Below are 15690 nucleotides of genomic sequence, written 5' to 3' on the forward strand. Positions count from 1 at the left end.
CTGATCTCCAGCCGGACTTAAAAACATCTTTAAGCCCGGCTGTTGCAACAGTTCCTGCCTGTCCACTTCCTGGAGAGTGTGCAGGAGACGCACTGTCACCTCCGATGACAGCAAGAGAAGAGCCGGGAAGAAGGATGGCTGAAGGGACGATCTCCTCTTCCTCTATGCCGGGTGCTCGCAATGTGATCAGCCCTTGTGGGAAGACCAGTTTGGGGAAGCAGCATGAGACCTTGGCATTGCGGGTTGACCCGGGGAGTATTGTTGCGGTGAGCTCTCCTGTTAGAGATGTCTTGCTGCGTTTGGCATCCGGCTGTTTTATCCAGCCACCCTTAGAAAAACCCGGCATTATTACACTGGGCTCCCTTTGGAATGTGATGGTATCACTAGAAAAGATTATTTCTTCCTTGGTGACAATAACTGTGGGTATATCTGAGAAATTTCAGTCTAATGAAAGAGCTTTGAATTTAAAGCAGGAGAAAATTGGTACCTTGGAAAAGCATATAGATCCTATTTCTGCTGTTGAGTTGAATTGGTTCAATCTAATTTGGCGATTTTGAGGAAAGTTGAGAAACTGGAAAATGCCTCAAAATATCTACATTTACGCTTGTTTAATTTTCCAAAGTTGTCTTTGAATATTCTGACTGGTAGTTTTAAAGAATATCTCTTGAAGATTGTGTCAATACCATCAGACGTCCCTCTTCCTATTATCAAGGCTTTTTGTTAACCATTAGTGAGGGAAGGAGAGGAGGAACCAACTGCAGTTCAAAATGCAGTACAGTCTGCTAACTTAGATGTTACTGATTTTTTGGAGAGGTCTACTGATCTTCAGGTTGCATCCAGGGGAACATCATTAATAACTTTTGCTTTTTCTCAATATAGAGATTCTGTTATAAAGCTTTTTTTTTTTTCAGGCATAGGATGGCTTTATTGTATGGCCACAATGTTTGAATTGTTCCAGATATTTCTAGAACTATGCAAGTTGAAGGAAAAACATTTCTAGCTATGCGCCAAGACATTTTAGCACTTGATTTGTGATTAGATTTCCTTGTAAAGGCTGATTGCAGTTTGAGATGGAGTGACCCTGTTTCCCCTTTTATGTTCAAATAATTTTATTGAGCAAAATGAAATACACAAGGTCCCCGCTGTGTTGACACTTCCACAGCCGCAGACCAAAGTACAGTAAACAGCCAAGATACTGCTCATTTATAGATATACATCTCCCCCCCCCCTCCCACAAACCTAAATATTGTCTGTAATTCCCCCTAAAGGTATATAGACAAACAAACCAATGGGTGAACACCAAACTGAACCAGGAACGCTATTGTCCTTGTACCGCCTTAACCATGTTTTAAACCCGTGCGGGACCAGGCCCTGTGGGACCAGGCTGGACGCCTGGTCCACCTTCAATCCCATAGAAGGAGAGAGCTCGGTGGGCGGGACCCTGCTAGGCAGGAAGTGCTCCGTGGGCGGGACCCTGCTGGGCAGGTTAAGAGACAGAGCCCAGCTGGGATGAAGTAGGCCCCCGTTTCTTCAGGATTAGCAGCACCTGAACGCTCTTTCAGAACTTGTGCTGGAAGAGTACTGCAAAGGTAGGCGGTCACGGTTAGCATTAATTTCTGTTTAGTGTAAATAAAAGTTGAAATTGCATGATTGAGAACAGGCTGGAATCAGTGCGGTTCCTGCTCCAGCCCACAAGTTCTCGCTCAGTCATAATCACACAGTTAAATATATCTTCTTTGAACCCTCCCAATTGCACTATTTGTTAGATTTTAGGGTATCTCTTCAGGGAACGTAATTGTTAGAGTACACAGTGCTGCTCGTTATTGTGGCCTGTTTTGCATTCTCTCTGTTAAGATTTATTTATGTTTTCTTTTTTTCCTTGGTGTTTTAGCTCAAAACCTAAATTGGCTCCCTTCTTATTGTGGAATGTGGTCACAGTTGCTTAATATTCTCATTCTCATTTTTTGTTGTATTATTTTCTTTTCATTGGCTTACTTTAGCACTATCTGATTTCTGTCTCAAGTTACAATTGTGTATATTTTGAAAATTAATAAAAATGAAGAGAAAACACAATAATTTATTTGCTGGACATTTACATAAGGGCAATACAGTGTCTATGTCAATCTGTTGCACGCTACACAGCCCACCCAGTAATAAAGATTCTTGCACTGTTAGCATCACTTGTTCATCTGTAATACATACACCTTTTTTTTCATGAAATAACCTTTTTTAGATTCCTAATTTGATTACATCATATTTCTTAAGGGTAACCCTCATAACTCAATTTTATAATCTAGTTATCTCCACAGTAGCTTTCAGCTTCAGACAATGCTATAGGGAATACAAGTGGATGAATCACATCTATTGCTGGCTTACTTAGAATTCAGGCTGAAAAAAGCCAAGGTGCTTTCCTTGTCAACAAGGATTTTGGCAAAGGAATGTACAGAAATACAAGCCAGTCCCCTGTGGATTTGTCCATAAAGTGTGTCTGTTGTATATACATATGGGGTCAGCAGTGACCTTCTAGCATGGCACCATACATGGTAGTGCACTGCTGGCAGTGATAATGAGGGGTCCGCCCCATCATGCTGTTGACGACCAGTATGTTAGTCAAATGCACAACTGCACCATTAATTGTAATCCATTTGTTTTTATACAATTTCATTACAGCATTAATTTAGCTTTTCTGATGAAGGTTTTAGTTTAGAATAGACAGTACAGTAAAAAATGTACAGCAAACTATACGTTGTTTTTTTTAGACTAGATCATGCAAATAATAACTTTCAGGGAAGATTTATGTCGCTCTCGGGTTGTCCTTGGAACTAAATAGTCCTCAGAGCTAGGGCGATAACGTACAATAACAAGAGCACAGCTATTTTGAAATTCAGAGCGGCCGCCAAAGATCCTAAAGACAGAAGGAATTACAAGAGCGGCAGGAAAGAGGAGGCCCAGATAAAATGCCAAGATAGTAAGAGGGCTAGACGACTGCTAGGAAAGACCCAGAGAATAAGAAGAGATTGGTCAGGGATAGACTACGGTAGGAAACAGCTGGGAGCCTTTCTGCTGGCTCCCAGCTGACAGTGTGTTATTAATGGACAGAATGGCTCAAAGGGGGTTTTTGGTGGCCACCTGAAGTCAATGCCTGCTGTGCATGCTTGCATTGCCACCATGCCTCAGTGAAGAGCCTGCTGTTATATCTGTGAAGTAACACATTTGTGTACTGTTTCTGAGAATCTGACAGCAGTTTAGGACAGGATCCAAGTGACCCGGTCTATTGGAGCCAAGATGTTGAGTTCATTGGTTCAATTGGTCTGACCCAGAATGGCTTGTCTTATGTTCTTATATTAAGAACCACTGAGGCCAAGCTACAAGGAAATTAACGTTTGACAGTCAGAATAACCAGATAGCAGTTTATAGCATTTTTTAAACATTAGGACAGGTACACCAAAAACATTTTGGCACGTTGTTGTTTTCAGTTCAGGGGTGGGTCATTTTGGGTCTACCCCAGATCGTTGTTTTTTTGTTTTTTTTTTTTATTTTGAATTAAAAAAAACAAACAAAAAACCTTCCCCACCTTTCCCATTTATTTAAATATAAAGCCCCCCCCCCACTGGCAGAACCCTCCTCCCACCCTCCCAATATCTGTGGTGGTCTAGCCGAGGCCCCAGGAGTGATCTCCTGCTCCCAGGCCAGCGGCTGCCATTAGTCAAAATGGCGCCAGCTCTCCTTTGCCCTTACCATGTGATGGGGCTACCGGTGCCATTGGGCAGTCCCTGTCACATAATAGGGGCAATGGAAGGCCCACGCCTATTTTGTGGCAAATTACTTCCCATCCCTATTAAATATACATCACATTTAGGTGTAGATTTTAAAAATCTACACCTAAATGTGTGTCCATGTGTGCACACTACCTGGTGTGCACACATGGACGCGTGATTTTATAACATGTGCGAGCCGGTGCGTGCATGTTATAAAATTGCGGGCAGTGCATGCAAGGGGGGACAGACAAAGGCTAAAATCATGCGGCAACGCATCGTCTGGCTTCCCCAGTTGCCTTCCAGTCTGTTCCAATTAAGGAGCAGACTGGGAGGGAACTTCCCTACACCCTACTCTAACCTCCCTTCCCCTTCCTCTATCCCTACCCTAGGTATCCCTATTTTTTTTTTTTTAACCTTTTGCTCCTGCAAAGGAGATGTAGCAAGTTTGCCAGTATGCAATCCCCTGGCACAGCGGCACACGCAAGACCTGGCCGCGCGCGTAACCTCTGTTTTTTGTGCGCGCGGGTCATTAAAAATTAAGCCTTTAAAGAATTATGAAACATGCCACCTTTTTTTAAAAATGGAATTCTGATGAATGACATGATTTTGTTAAAGCTCACAGCTGATTCCCAAATAGAAGAGTTTGGGAACTGCAGACTTAGTAATGAATTTTCAAAACTTTATGTGCATAAAGATGAGCATGTACGCATAGAAGTAGGATATGGTCTCATATTCCGTAATTTATAAAAGTAAAAACTAAGGTGTACATTTTAAAAAACAGTGCGCGTGCGTACTTTTGTTCACGCACCAGGCGCGAACAAAAGTACGCCGGATTTTATAAGATACGCACGTAGCCGCGTGTCTCTTATAAAATCCAGGGTCGGCGCGCGCAAAGGGGTGCACATTTGTGCAACTTGCGCGCGTCGAGCCCTGAGCACGCTACCCGTTCCCTCCGAAGCCGCTCCGAAATCGGAGCGGCCTCGGAGGGAACTTTCCTTCCACCCCCCCCCACACCTTTCCCTCCCTTCCCCTACCTAGCCCAGCCCACCCCACCCCGGCCCTATCTAAACCCCCCCTTACGGTTGTTGTTAAAGTTACACCTGCTGGAGGCAAGTGTAACTTGCGCGCGCCAGTGGGCTGCTGGCGCGCCATCTCCCCACCCGGGGTCTGTTCCGAAGGCCTCAGCCGCGCCCCCCAACACGCCCCCCCGGAACTCCCCAAACGTCGCACCACCCACCCGACACGCCCCCGACATGCCCCCCTAGCGAAGCCCCGGGACTTGCGCGCGCCGCAGAGCCTATGGAAAATAGGCTCGGCGCGCGCAGGGGCATTTTAAAAGGGTTACGCGCGTATCTTATGCGCGTAACCCTTTTAAAATCTACCCCTTAGGGCCAGATTTTAAAAGGGTTACGCGCCTGGTGAGCGAACAAAAGTACGCGCGCGTGCTGTTTTTTAAAATGTACCCCTAAGTGGGTATTTTCACTTTCACACTTGCATATATGCATGTGAAAAAAGAGTGGTCAAGGGGCATTCCAGGGCAGGGCCATCATTTACATGCATAAAATGCTATTTGCTTGCATGATATTACACCTACCAATAATCTGGTGTGAGTAATATTTAACGGGCTTATTGTGTACTATTGGCCAGGTAGGAGGTCCGAGTGAAGTGGGAGAAGTTCAAGCTGAAGAACCAAGAAGTTTCTGATGGCCTGGACAAGGACTGGGTGAGCTGATAATTGCTTTGACATGCACATATTTTAAAATATACTGATTTGTACACCTAAATCCCAGTATATGCAAGCAAGTCCTATTTTAGTTTTGCATGTAAAATATGCATACGTATATTTTTGAAATAGGTGGAACGGTCCACATGATCAGTGCCTTGATACACGTTGTTGCAATGCTTTTCATGTATTCATGTGTACGCATACATATACGTGCATATATTGTGGCATAGAGATATGTGCACTTTATAAAATGCGTGGGGTATAAAATACTAGCATACATCTGCTCGTGGGCATATACTCATGTACATGTCACTTTGCGCATTTCTTTGAAAGCTATCCTCTTCAAGGTGAATTTTAAAAGCCCAATGCATGTGAATATGTCGGGATCACGAATGCTGAGCGGATTTTAAAAGCCGCCCAGGTACGCAGGGAAATGCCGCTGCTTGCACAGCTCAGAACTTCTCAAAATGGGTCAGGGCATGTGCACGGTCTGGGTGAGGCCTGGGCATTTTGGGACTTTAATCAGAAATTTGTGCGTAAATACCTATGTGATCCAGCATGTGCAGAGGCTCCCGGCCGCGTAACTTCTACTATGGATAGCGTGCAAATTTTAAAAAAACAACTTGCTGCGGGTCTGGGGTAACTGGGGCGAGTACAGGCTATCAAATCAGGAGGGTTTGGAGGACCTAGCCGGTAACTGGGCAAACTGGGGAGGAATTGGTAAAACAGACAATGGTGTCGGCATGCATCCCTTTTAAAATGTTCCCACTTGCGTGGTAGAAGTGGCTTTTGTTCACAGAGGTGCACGTCCACTTAAAATTGTGCCACATGTGCACGTGACCAGGTTACTTTATAACATGTGCGCATATACGAGCATATGTTGTAAAATAGCCGCGTCCCTGGGCTTGGACCGATTAATGTGTGCCTGCGCACCGCTTTGAAAGTTACCGTCTTACTTGTTGGTATATTAAACTGAAAGTCATTTTAGACTGTAAAATCTTCAGCGTTAACACATCATTACTGAATGTTGCATTTTGGTGTTTTGGAGTCATCAAACTAACCTTGACTTTTGGTGCAATCTGATGCTTTTGGTTTTCTAACTTGTTATCATGTTGTTCAGTAATCAGCCTTTTGTAAACTCCTCTAGTGCACTTTTTCTGCTGATGGCACCAAATGTAATGCTGATGCGTTTTATGTGTGTGAGGTTATGTATTGTATTATATATGTACTGTATTAAATAATGGTGAGAAATGACAATTTCCATTATTGGCAACAGCAGGCCATGGTATGATGCTGTCAGGCACCTTAATTATTGGGGTTATTTTCTGTAATAGTCAACAATGTGAAAGTAATGACACTCACTATCGTCACATTTCTGTGATACATTACGGACAGGATTCCATTCAACTTGACCATCAATTCAATAGCAAAAGATTGTCAGCCATGAAAAGAAAGGAGCAGCCAGCTCATTAGCATTCCGTGACCATTTATTCATTTCAAAATGTAATTGCATGTAATGTAAGTAGAGTGACTATGTAACTCTTTAGTCTGAGCACATAGAACAAACTTGTGTTGCTAAAAAGGTGACAGGATTTATCATAAGGCAAATAACACTCTCTTTGCTGGACAATAACACAGATTCCTAGCTGCGATATAACAATAACCCTATTGTATCTTATAGCTCTAAGTATTCAAGAACTGGATACGAATGGAACAAGGAAATTAAAAGAAATACATATGAAGGAAACAGTATAATATAGCCTAAATGTCAAAGATACTGCTTATGCAATGTACAGTGATTAAAATGTCTACTCTACTTTATAAGAGAATGTACTAATACAAACAGAGGACCTATATTACCTCTTTCAATGCTAATTGCAGGAAGAAAAATATCAGGGCCTTGACTTGGTTCTTTAGCTAAGAAATTGCATTTTATTTAAAGAAAGAAGTACCTATCTTCTAAGTCTAATGATAATGCTTTATTATGTTGTACATGGAACTGATTTTTGTACATCTGTAAGCTTAATGTACCCTGGTAACGGCCAAGAACAAATGCAAGTAATTAACATTGTTGGTTGTCTTTTGAAAACTGAAGCTGACATCTCCCTGTTATAGTGTGCTTTATAAAAAGCACAGGGAAAAAAACAAGCATCAGTGCAATATTACATCCCATGGCGCAATGGCTCCACAAACACAAACTCAAAGTCAGCCTCTCCAAATCGGAACTCCTCTGACTAATCCAACAAGTGCACCCCTTATTATCCCTGCCCTCCCGATCAGAAACGCCGCTACCACCTGAGGAGTGAATTTTCAAAATATTATTAGGTGAATTCGCAAAGGAGTTATGCATGTAAATGTAGCATACTATCAGAGTAATTTTCGAAAGCCTGCTTTAAGTGCACTTAACGAAGGTAAAACTTAATGGACAAATCAAAAACATGTATTGTAGCAATTTTGAAAAGCCACTTAATGCAGGTAAAGTGCATTTACGCAGGTAAAATCCAGTTTTAAGCATGCAAATGCTTTTGAAAATCAGGGCCTATGCACATACAAATTAGTATTTGTGCCCGTAAGTAGCATCTACTCATCAATTTCATATTTCATCAATGTCGAAAATACATGGCATATTTTCACTTTAAGCACTTTAGATGCATGTATAAAGGAGCAGTCTAGGGGCATTCCCAGGTGGGGCAAACACGTGCATAAGTTGCTATTTTAAAAGACCCTTACATGAGTACATTATCCAATTTACTTGTGGATTTTTATAGCTGATAATTATCTTGACTGGCTCGTTATAAGTGGGCTGTAAATTTTTTTTTTTTTTTTTAAATAAATATCTGGCATAAATGATTTTAAACATGTTTATTGTGAAGTACTGACTGGGTGGGAGATCTGGGTGAACTGGAGGGAATTCAGGCTGAAGAACCAGGAAGGTTTCAATAACCTGTGGAAGGACTGCAGGAAGTTGTGGGTTAGTTCCATTTCCATGTGCATGTTTTAAAATTGGTTGATTTATGCGAGTAAGTCCTATTTTACTTCTGCGCATTTGTAATATGCATATATACTTTTTAAAAATAGGTAGGATAAGTATGTGGGTTTAATGCATTGATGATATATGTGGTGAAATTATGAAGATGAAAAAGACTTACTTCTCTGGGATTATTTGGTCCAAGAGAACTGTTTAAACTAATTCATAAGTTTCATTTTCTGCATTCTCCAGTAGAAATACAGACCTCATTAAATTGTGAAGAGCTGGTTTCGTTTTTTTAGAGAAATAATAAATAGCATTTATTTGTGTTTGGAAAAAGAGGATAATGTTCTGAAGGATTTACATGCATAAAACTGGTTTTTGCATATGTAAATGCACTTTACCTGTGTAAGTGGGCTTTTGAAAATTGCTACAATATACATCATTGAATTGTAAATAGGTTTTACCTACTTTGTGCACTTACGCCCGAACTTTAAGAGGCTCGCTTCTGTAAAATCCGGGGGTTATGCACGTGACCAGGCCGTGCGCACGCCGAGTGCATTTTAGAAATGACTTGGCCAAGCGCGTAACCCCTGATACGTGCAGAAGTGCAAGGCCAATGAAAAGAGGCAGTCCGGGGGATGGGGTCTGGACAGGGTGAGGGCCGACCAGGACAGGAGCCATAGGGCCTGTCCCGGGGAAGTGCACGCCGGCAGCCGGCTGGCGCGCCGAAGTTACTTCTGCTCCAAAGGAGCAGTGAGTATTAAAAAAAAAAAAAATCTAATAGTTAGGAAAGGATTAGGGAGGGATCAGGGAGGAGAGAAGAGGGGGGGGGGGGGGAAAGGTAGGAAGGGTAGTTACGTGGATAGGGAAATTAATTGGAGCAGACTGGGAGGGAACTGGGAAAACCCTTCTCCCGTTGCTGCGTGTTGTTTTCGAAAATCCCCCCCATTGTGCGCGGAAAAGGCCACCTGCCCACAGATGCATGTGCAGACATTAAAATACGGTGCACATGTGCATGCGGGAATTGTATTTTATAAGACATGCTTGCTGACGCCGCATGTTATAAAATAGCCGCGTCCACGTGGGCGTGCCGGGAATCGCGCGCACATGGACGCACGCACAGACTTTTAAAAATTAACCCTTAATGAAGTAAATGGTTTTGAAAATTGCTATGATAGTATGTTACATTTACATGTATAGCTCCTTTGAAAGAGGCCGGTATTTAGCACTAGATAGCTGGTGACTTGTAAGTAGCGACTTAATTGGCTAAATGCTGGTGGATGAATATTCAGCTGTGATCAGCAGTGCCACTTAGCCAGATAAGTAGTTAGCTGGGTATGTGCACGGATTGGGAAAGAGTTACTTTTTTGCTTAACTTAGGGCCTTATTTTCTAAGGCTAGAAAGCTTAGCGCAGGCCTGCACTAGCTACATCGGGGTGGAGTCGGCCCCGGAAGAGGAGGAGTCGGGGGCGTCACCGGGGCCGACTCTGCGAAAATGGCGCCGACAGCGAAAACGTAAGGAGCCTTTTTGCTGCCTATTTCACGCTGAATAACTACACCTTTTATGGTGTAGTTATTCGGCACGACACCGGCAGCAATCGCACCGCGGCGGTGCGATCGCTGCCGGCTAGCGCAGGACTGCCCCCCGTTCCGCCCCCCCCCCGCCCCCCCATTAGCGTCAGGATTCACTAAGCCTTGCGGCATTAGTGAATCCAGGCCTTAATCAGATAAGTGCTGATATTTGGACTTGTCCAGTTAAGTTAACCAGATAAGTTAGACCTGTTCCATGGCAGGATAACACCTATCCAGCTAACTAGTGATTTTTACAAGGATTTTCAGCAGCCTAGCTGTGCTGGCAAATAGAATATCCCTTGTAAATTAACCAGGTAAGTCTTATTCAGCTAAATTACTTATCTGGATATGTTTGAATACTGACTCCTTAGTAGGGATATGAATCGTTTTTTGACGATTTAAAATATCGTCCGATATATTTTAAATCGTCAAAAATCGTTAGGGCCACGATACAATACCAATTCCCCCAATTTATCGTCAAAAAATCGTAAATCGGGGGAAGGGGGAGGGCAGGAAAACCGGCACACTAAAACCCCCTAAAACCCACCCCCGACCCTTTAAATTAAATCCCCCACCCTCCCGAACCCCCCCCCATGCATTAAATTACCTGGGAGTCCTCCGTAGCGGCGGTCCGTGGCTAAATCGGGGGAAGGGGAGAGCACGAAAACTGGCACACTAGATCGTGAGTTCTTCAGCCGGCGCCATTTTTCAAAATGGCCGCCGCAAAATGGCGGCGGCCATAGACGAAAATGATTCGACGCAAGAGGTCGTTCCGGACCCCCGCTGGACTTTTGGCAAGTCTTGTGGGGGTCAGGAGGCCCCCCCCAAGCTGGCCAAAAGTTCCTGGGGGTCCAGCGGGGGTCAAGGAGCGATTTCCTGCTGCGAATCGTTTTCCGTACAGAAAATGGCGCCGGCCATACGCGTATGGCGCCGGCGCCATTGTCCATACGGACATTGTCGTTCAGCGAGGTCCGGAACCCTCGCGATCTCCTGCCGGCACCATTTTCCGTACGGAAAACGATTCGCGGCAGGAAATCGCTCCTTGACCCCCGCTGGACCCCCAGGAACTTTTGGCCAGCTTGGGGGGGCCTCCTGACCCCCACAAGACTTGCCAAAAGTCCAGCGGGGGTCCGGAACGACCTCTTGCATCAAATCGTTTTCGTCTATGGCCGCCGCCATTTTGCGGCGGCCATTTTGAAAAATGGCGCCGGCTGAAGAACTCACGATCTAGTGTGCCAGTTTTCGTGCTCTCCCCCTTCCCCCGATTTAGCCACGGACCGCCGCTACGGAGGACTCCCAGGTAATTTAATGCATTTGGGGGGGGGTCGGGAGGGTGGGGGATTTAATTTAAAGGGTCGGGGGTGGGTTTTAGGGGGTTTTAGTGTGCCGCTGGACCACCAGGTAATTTAAGGCATTTGGGGGGGGGGATTTAATTTAAAGGGTCGGGGGTGGGTTTTAGGGGGTTTTAGTGTGCCGGCTCACGATTTTAACGATTATGACGATACTTTACACACACAAACGGCAACAATACGATTCCCTCCCCCTCCCAGCCGAAATCGATCGTTAAGACGATCGAGGACACGATTCACATCTCTACTCCTTAGTGTCTAGTTAGAATTCAGTATTATTGTATTCCACTAAGGAGTAAGATTTTAAGATCAGCGGAATATAAGTATCTTAAATAAATAAATAAATAGTTGACCCCCCCTAACTAAAATATGCATAAATCAGGATTCTTCTCTGGATCTTCAGATTCAACCAGTAACTGGAAAATTAGATAAGTTCCAGTTACCTAGACTAGAGGAAGAAAAGAAAAATCTATGAGATAGTAGACTGACTACTTGTTAGACTGAGTCCTTTCCCTCATGAATACCTAAAGATGGAGCAAATATTTATTTTCTTTGGTTATAAGTGATTATTAGTACATCTTTGAGTGATATGTTCCTGATATCCATTCTGCAAAAAGCTAAATAGGATACCAATACTTTAGAGAATTATTGTCGGATCTCAGACATGCTAAATGTAGGTAAATTGATCAAATGTATTGTGGCTAGTCAACTGTACCAGTCAACTGTGCCAAACTTCCTACGCTACGCATGATCAAAGGAAAGGAGAATAAAATCCTCTATACTGACAAAGCACATCCTTGAAATGTGGATTAATTGGAGTCAAGGAATCTAAGTGGAATAACCCAAGTTAAACTAGGTGGGCTAAACATGGAAGATAGGGAGGAGACCAGGAAAAGGATTAGTAGGGACCTTCATTTTCAGTTTTTATTTTACTTTTCCCAGTAATTTATCAATGCTTATTATAATGAATAAAAACGGGAGAAAATCCGAAGATAAATGACTCATTTTTTTCCCCATTGATTTCCCCCCCCCTTTTTGTTTGTAATAATAACCCCTTATAAATTTCTCAGGAAAATACAATAAAACAAAAGAGAAAGTGAAGGTCCTTAAGGATTAGAGACACAGCCTTACCATGAGGGTTATGACTTGCCCACATGATATCACCAGGAAGGAGATGCCAGTGGCCCACATTACCCACGGCATGTTTTGCTTCTTCCCTATCCCCCAGGCACTTCCCCATGTTCCACCTTATCTTCGTCTCCCATTTATAAACTCCTCCCTCTTCCTCAGCAGCATGTCATAGTTGCTTTCCTCATCCCCCACAGGAGCTCCCATGACCTTTATCTGTCACGGCTCATTGCTAGTTCTCCCAGCAACTCTTATCCTTCCAATGAAGAGAGAGAGAGAGACTGGTGAGGAAGGATCGAGTGAAAAAGGAATGCTGAAGGTCTATGGAAGGGAAGCTTGAGACTGGTAGCATGAAAAAGCTGGGATAGAAACAGTAAGAAGCGAAGAGAGAGTGAGCGAGAGAATGGAAAGCAGTTGGAAAAAAAGACAAGGGAAACTAAGAGTATGCTTCTCAGGAGGAGACACTAAGCAAACATGCAAAGTGAAACAGAATTTTGGCAAATTAAATTTCAGATTCTAATTGTAATCCTCATCCCAATTTTATACATCTCTGTTTTATACTTACCTCCACCAAAGCTTTCTTGATCACTCTACTGATGTCACGTCTCCACTCAGGAATATCTGGGTTGTAGTCATCCAAGTTTGGGGAAAACGATAAACGAAGAGATTGAAATTGTTCTAGGAATATAATGATAGAGATTCTGTAAATTAATCCCATCATATAATATCACCCAGTTAATACATGCGTATGAAGGCCTATGCGCATGCAAATTAGTATTTATGCCTGTAAGTAGCATCTACTCGTCAATTTCATATGATGGGGGTGGATATTCCACATGTGAGGAATTGGGGAAACTGCAGTGTTGTTACCTTCCCAGGTTCTGTGGGCTAAGCTATGCCCAGCTGTGCTCCCATTGGCTACAGGGTAACCTACCCTATTCACCCAGCTGTCTTTAAGTGCAAGTCAGCAGCGAGTTCTCTGCTGGCACAAGGTTTCCTGAGCTTCTGTTGCTGGACCTGTGCTAGGCTGTGCTGAAATAGATAGAACTGGATTGGGCCTGATTCCCCAGTAGGAGATATTGCATCTTTATGAGTATTTTGGCTGTTCCCTTATAAGCTGTAAGTCAGGGAACACATATTGGGCCAGATTTTAGTAGCTATGTGTGAGCGTAGATTTGTCCGCGCAACCCGGCACGCACAAATCTACGCCTGATTTTATATCATGTTATAAAATTCGGGTCGGCATGCGCAATGGGGTGCCCACTTGTGCACCTTGCGCTCGACGTGCCCTAGGGGAGCCCCGATGGCTTTCCCTGTTCCCTCCGAGTCCGCTCTGAAATCGGAGCAACCTCGGAGGGAACTTTCCTCTGCCCCCCACCTTCCCCTCCCTTCCTCTACCTAACCCCCCCCCCCCAGCCCTACCTAAACCCCCCCTAACCTTTATTGCAGAAGTTGCGCCTGCCAGCCGAGTGCCGGCATGCGATCTCCAGGCCCAGCGGCAGTGGAGAGGCCTCTGGCCACGCCCACGCCCTGCCCCAGTCTGCCCCGCCCACGCCCCACCCATGTTTTCAAGCCCTGGGACTTACTCGCGTCCCGGGGCTTGCGCGTGTCGCCGGGCCTATGCAAAATAGGCCCGGCGACATGCGCAACTCCCCCTGGATTTACGCAGGTAGGCTTTGAAAAGTCTGCCCCGTTTTGTTTTCTACATTTTGTTTTCTGCATTCAAACATATCAATTGGAAGTGCAGCTAATGTGTGTTTGTTATGGCCCTGTCAGATTGTGCAAGCCCACTTAGAAAGACCCAAGAGTTTAAGATATTTTTTTCCTTTTCTAGGCAGGAGCAGCAAATTCTTTTTTGTTTAAGACACCTGTAGAGCGGGATAAAATTCCAGTCAGTTAGAGCTCAATGTAGCTAAGAGTTCCTTAACATTAGTAGAGAATGGACCACAGCTTTAATGAACTGATCTTGGAAACCCAGTCCTGGTGGTGTGTAAGGAAAAGACTAACTCTGTTTGGGAGCTGCTGAAATTAAAGGCAGTCTTCTTCTTTTTTCTTCTCCCTAACCATGACTCCAGCAGAGCAGATCCAGTATCCAGTACAACAAGTGCACATCCTCCAAACACAATTCCAAGAACTGCAGCTGAATACTCAGTACAGAAGAACATACGATATGCCATACTGGGTGAGAACAAGGGTCCATCAAGCCCAGTATCCTGTCTCCAACAGTGACTAATCGAAGTCACAAGTCCCAGGCAAGTACCCAAACATTAACAGATCCCATGCTACTAATGCCGGCAACAGGCAGTGGCAATTCCCTATTGATTAATAGCAGTTTATGGACTTCTCCTCCAGGAACTTATTCAAACCTTTTTTTAAGCCCAGCTACACTAGCTGCCTTAACCACATCCTCTAGCAATGAATTCCAGAGCTTAATTGTGCATTGAATAGAAAAGAATTTTCTCTGATTTGTTTTAAATGTGCTACTTGCTAACTTCATTGAGTACCTCCTAGTCATTGTATTATCCGAAAGAGTAAATAACCATTTCACATTTTCCCATTCAAGTCCTTTCATGATTTTGTAGACCTCTATCATATACCCCCCTCAGCCGTCTCTTCTCCAAGCTGAACAGCGGCAATCTCTTTGGCCTTTCCTCATAAGGGAGCCATTCCATGCCCTTTATCATTTTGTTCACCCTTCTCAGTAATTTCTCCAGTGCAACTATATCATTTTGAGATGTGGTGGCCAGAATTGCACACAGTATTCAAGGTGTGGTGTCACCATGGAGTGATACAGAGGCATTATGACATCCACCGTTTTATCCACCATTCCCTTCCTAATAATTCCAAACATTCTGTTTGCTTTTTTGACTGCCACAGCACACTGAGCTACCACCCAGGAAAGAGATCTAGGCGCCATTGAACGATTTCAATGGCGCCTAGATCTCTTTCCTGGGTGGTAGCTCCTAATATGGAACTTATATCGTGTAACTATAGCAAGGGTTATTTTTCCTTATATGCATTACCTTGCACTTTTCCACATTAAATTTCATCTGCCATTCGGACACCCAATCTTCCAGTTTGGCAAGGTCCTCCTGTAATGTATCACAATCTGCTTGTGATTTAACTATTTTGAATAATTTTGTATCAATTTTGGCTATAATCCTCCATGATAAACAATTAGAACTG

At 43.8% G+C, this 15690-nt stretch overlaps 1 protein-coding gene across 1 annotated transcript in view; it reads right to left on the reverse strand.

Moving 5' to 3' along the window:
- LOC115095960 (VPS10 domain-containing receptor SorCS1-like) overlaps positions 1-15690 on the reverse strand; it is a 1120107-nt gene that overhangs the window by 46965 nt on the left and 1057452 nt on the right. Inside the window, 1 exon segment of the mRNA XM_029610345.1 lies at positions 13070-13182. Coding sequence (XP_029466205.1) covers positions 13070-13182 — 113 coding nt within the window.

The sequence above is a fragment of the Rhinatrema bivittatum genome, chromosome 7 (genome assembly GCF_901001135.1).
Source record: "Rhinatrema bivittatum chromosome 7, aRhiBiv1.1, whole genome shotgun sequence".
NCBI lineage: Eukaryota > Metazoa > Chordata > Amphibia > Gymnophiona > Rhinatrematidae > Rhinatrema > Rhinatrema bivittatum.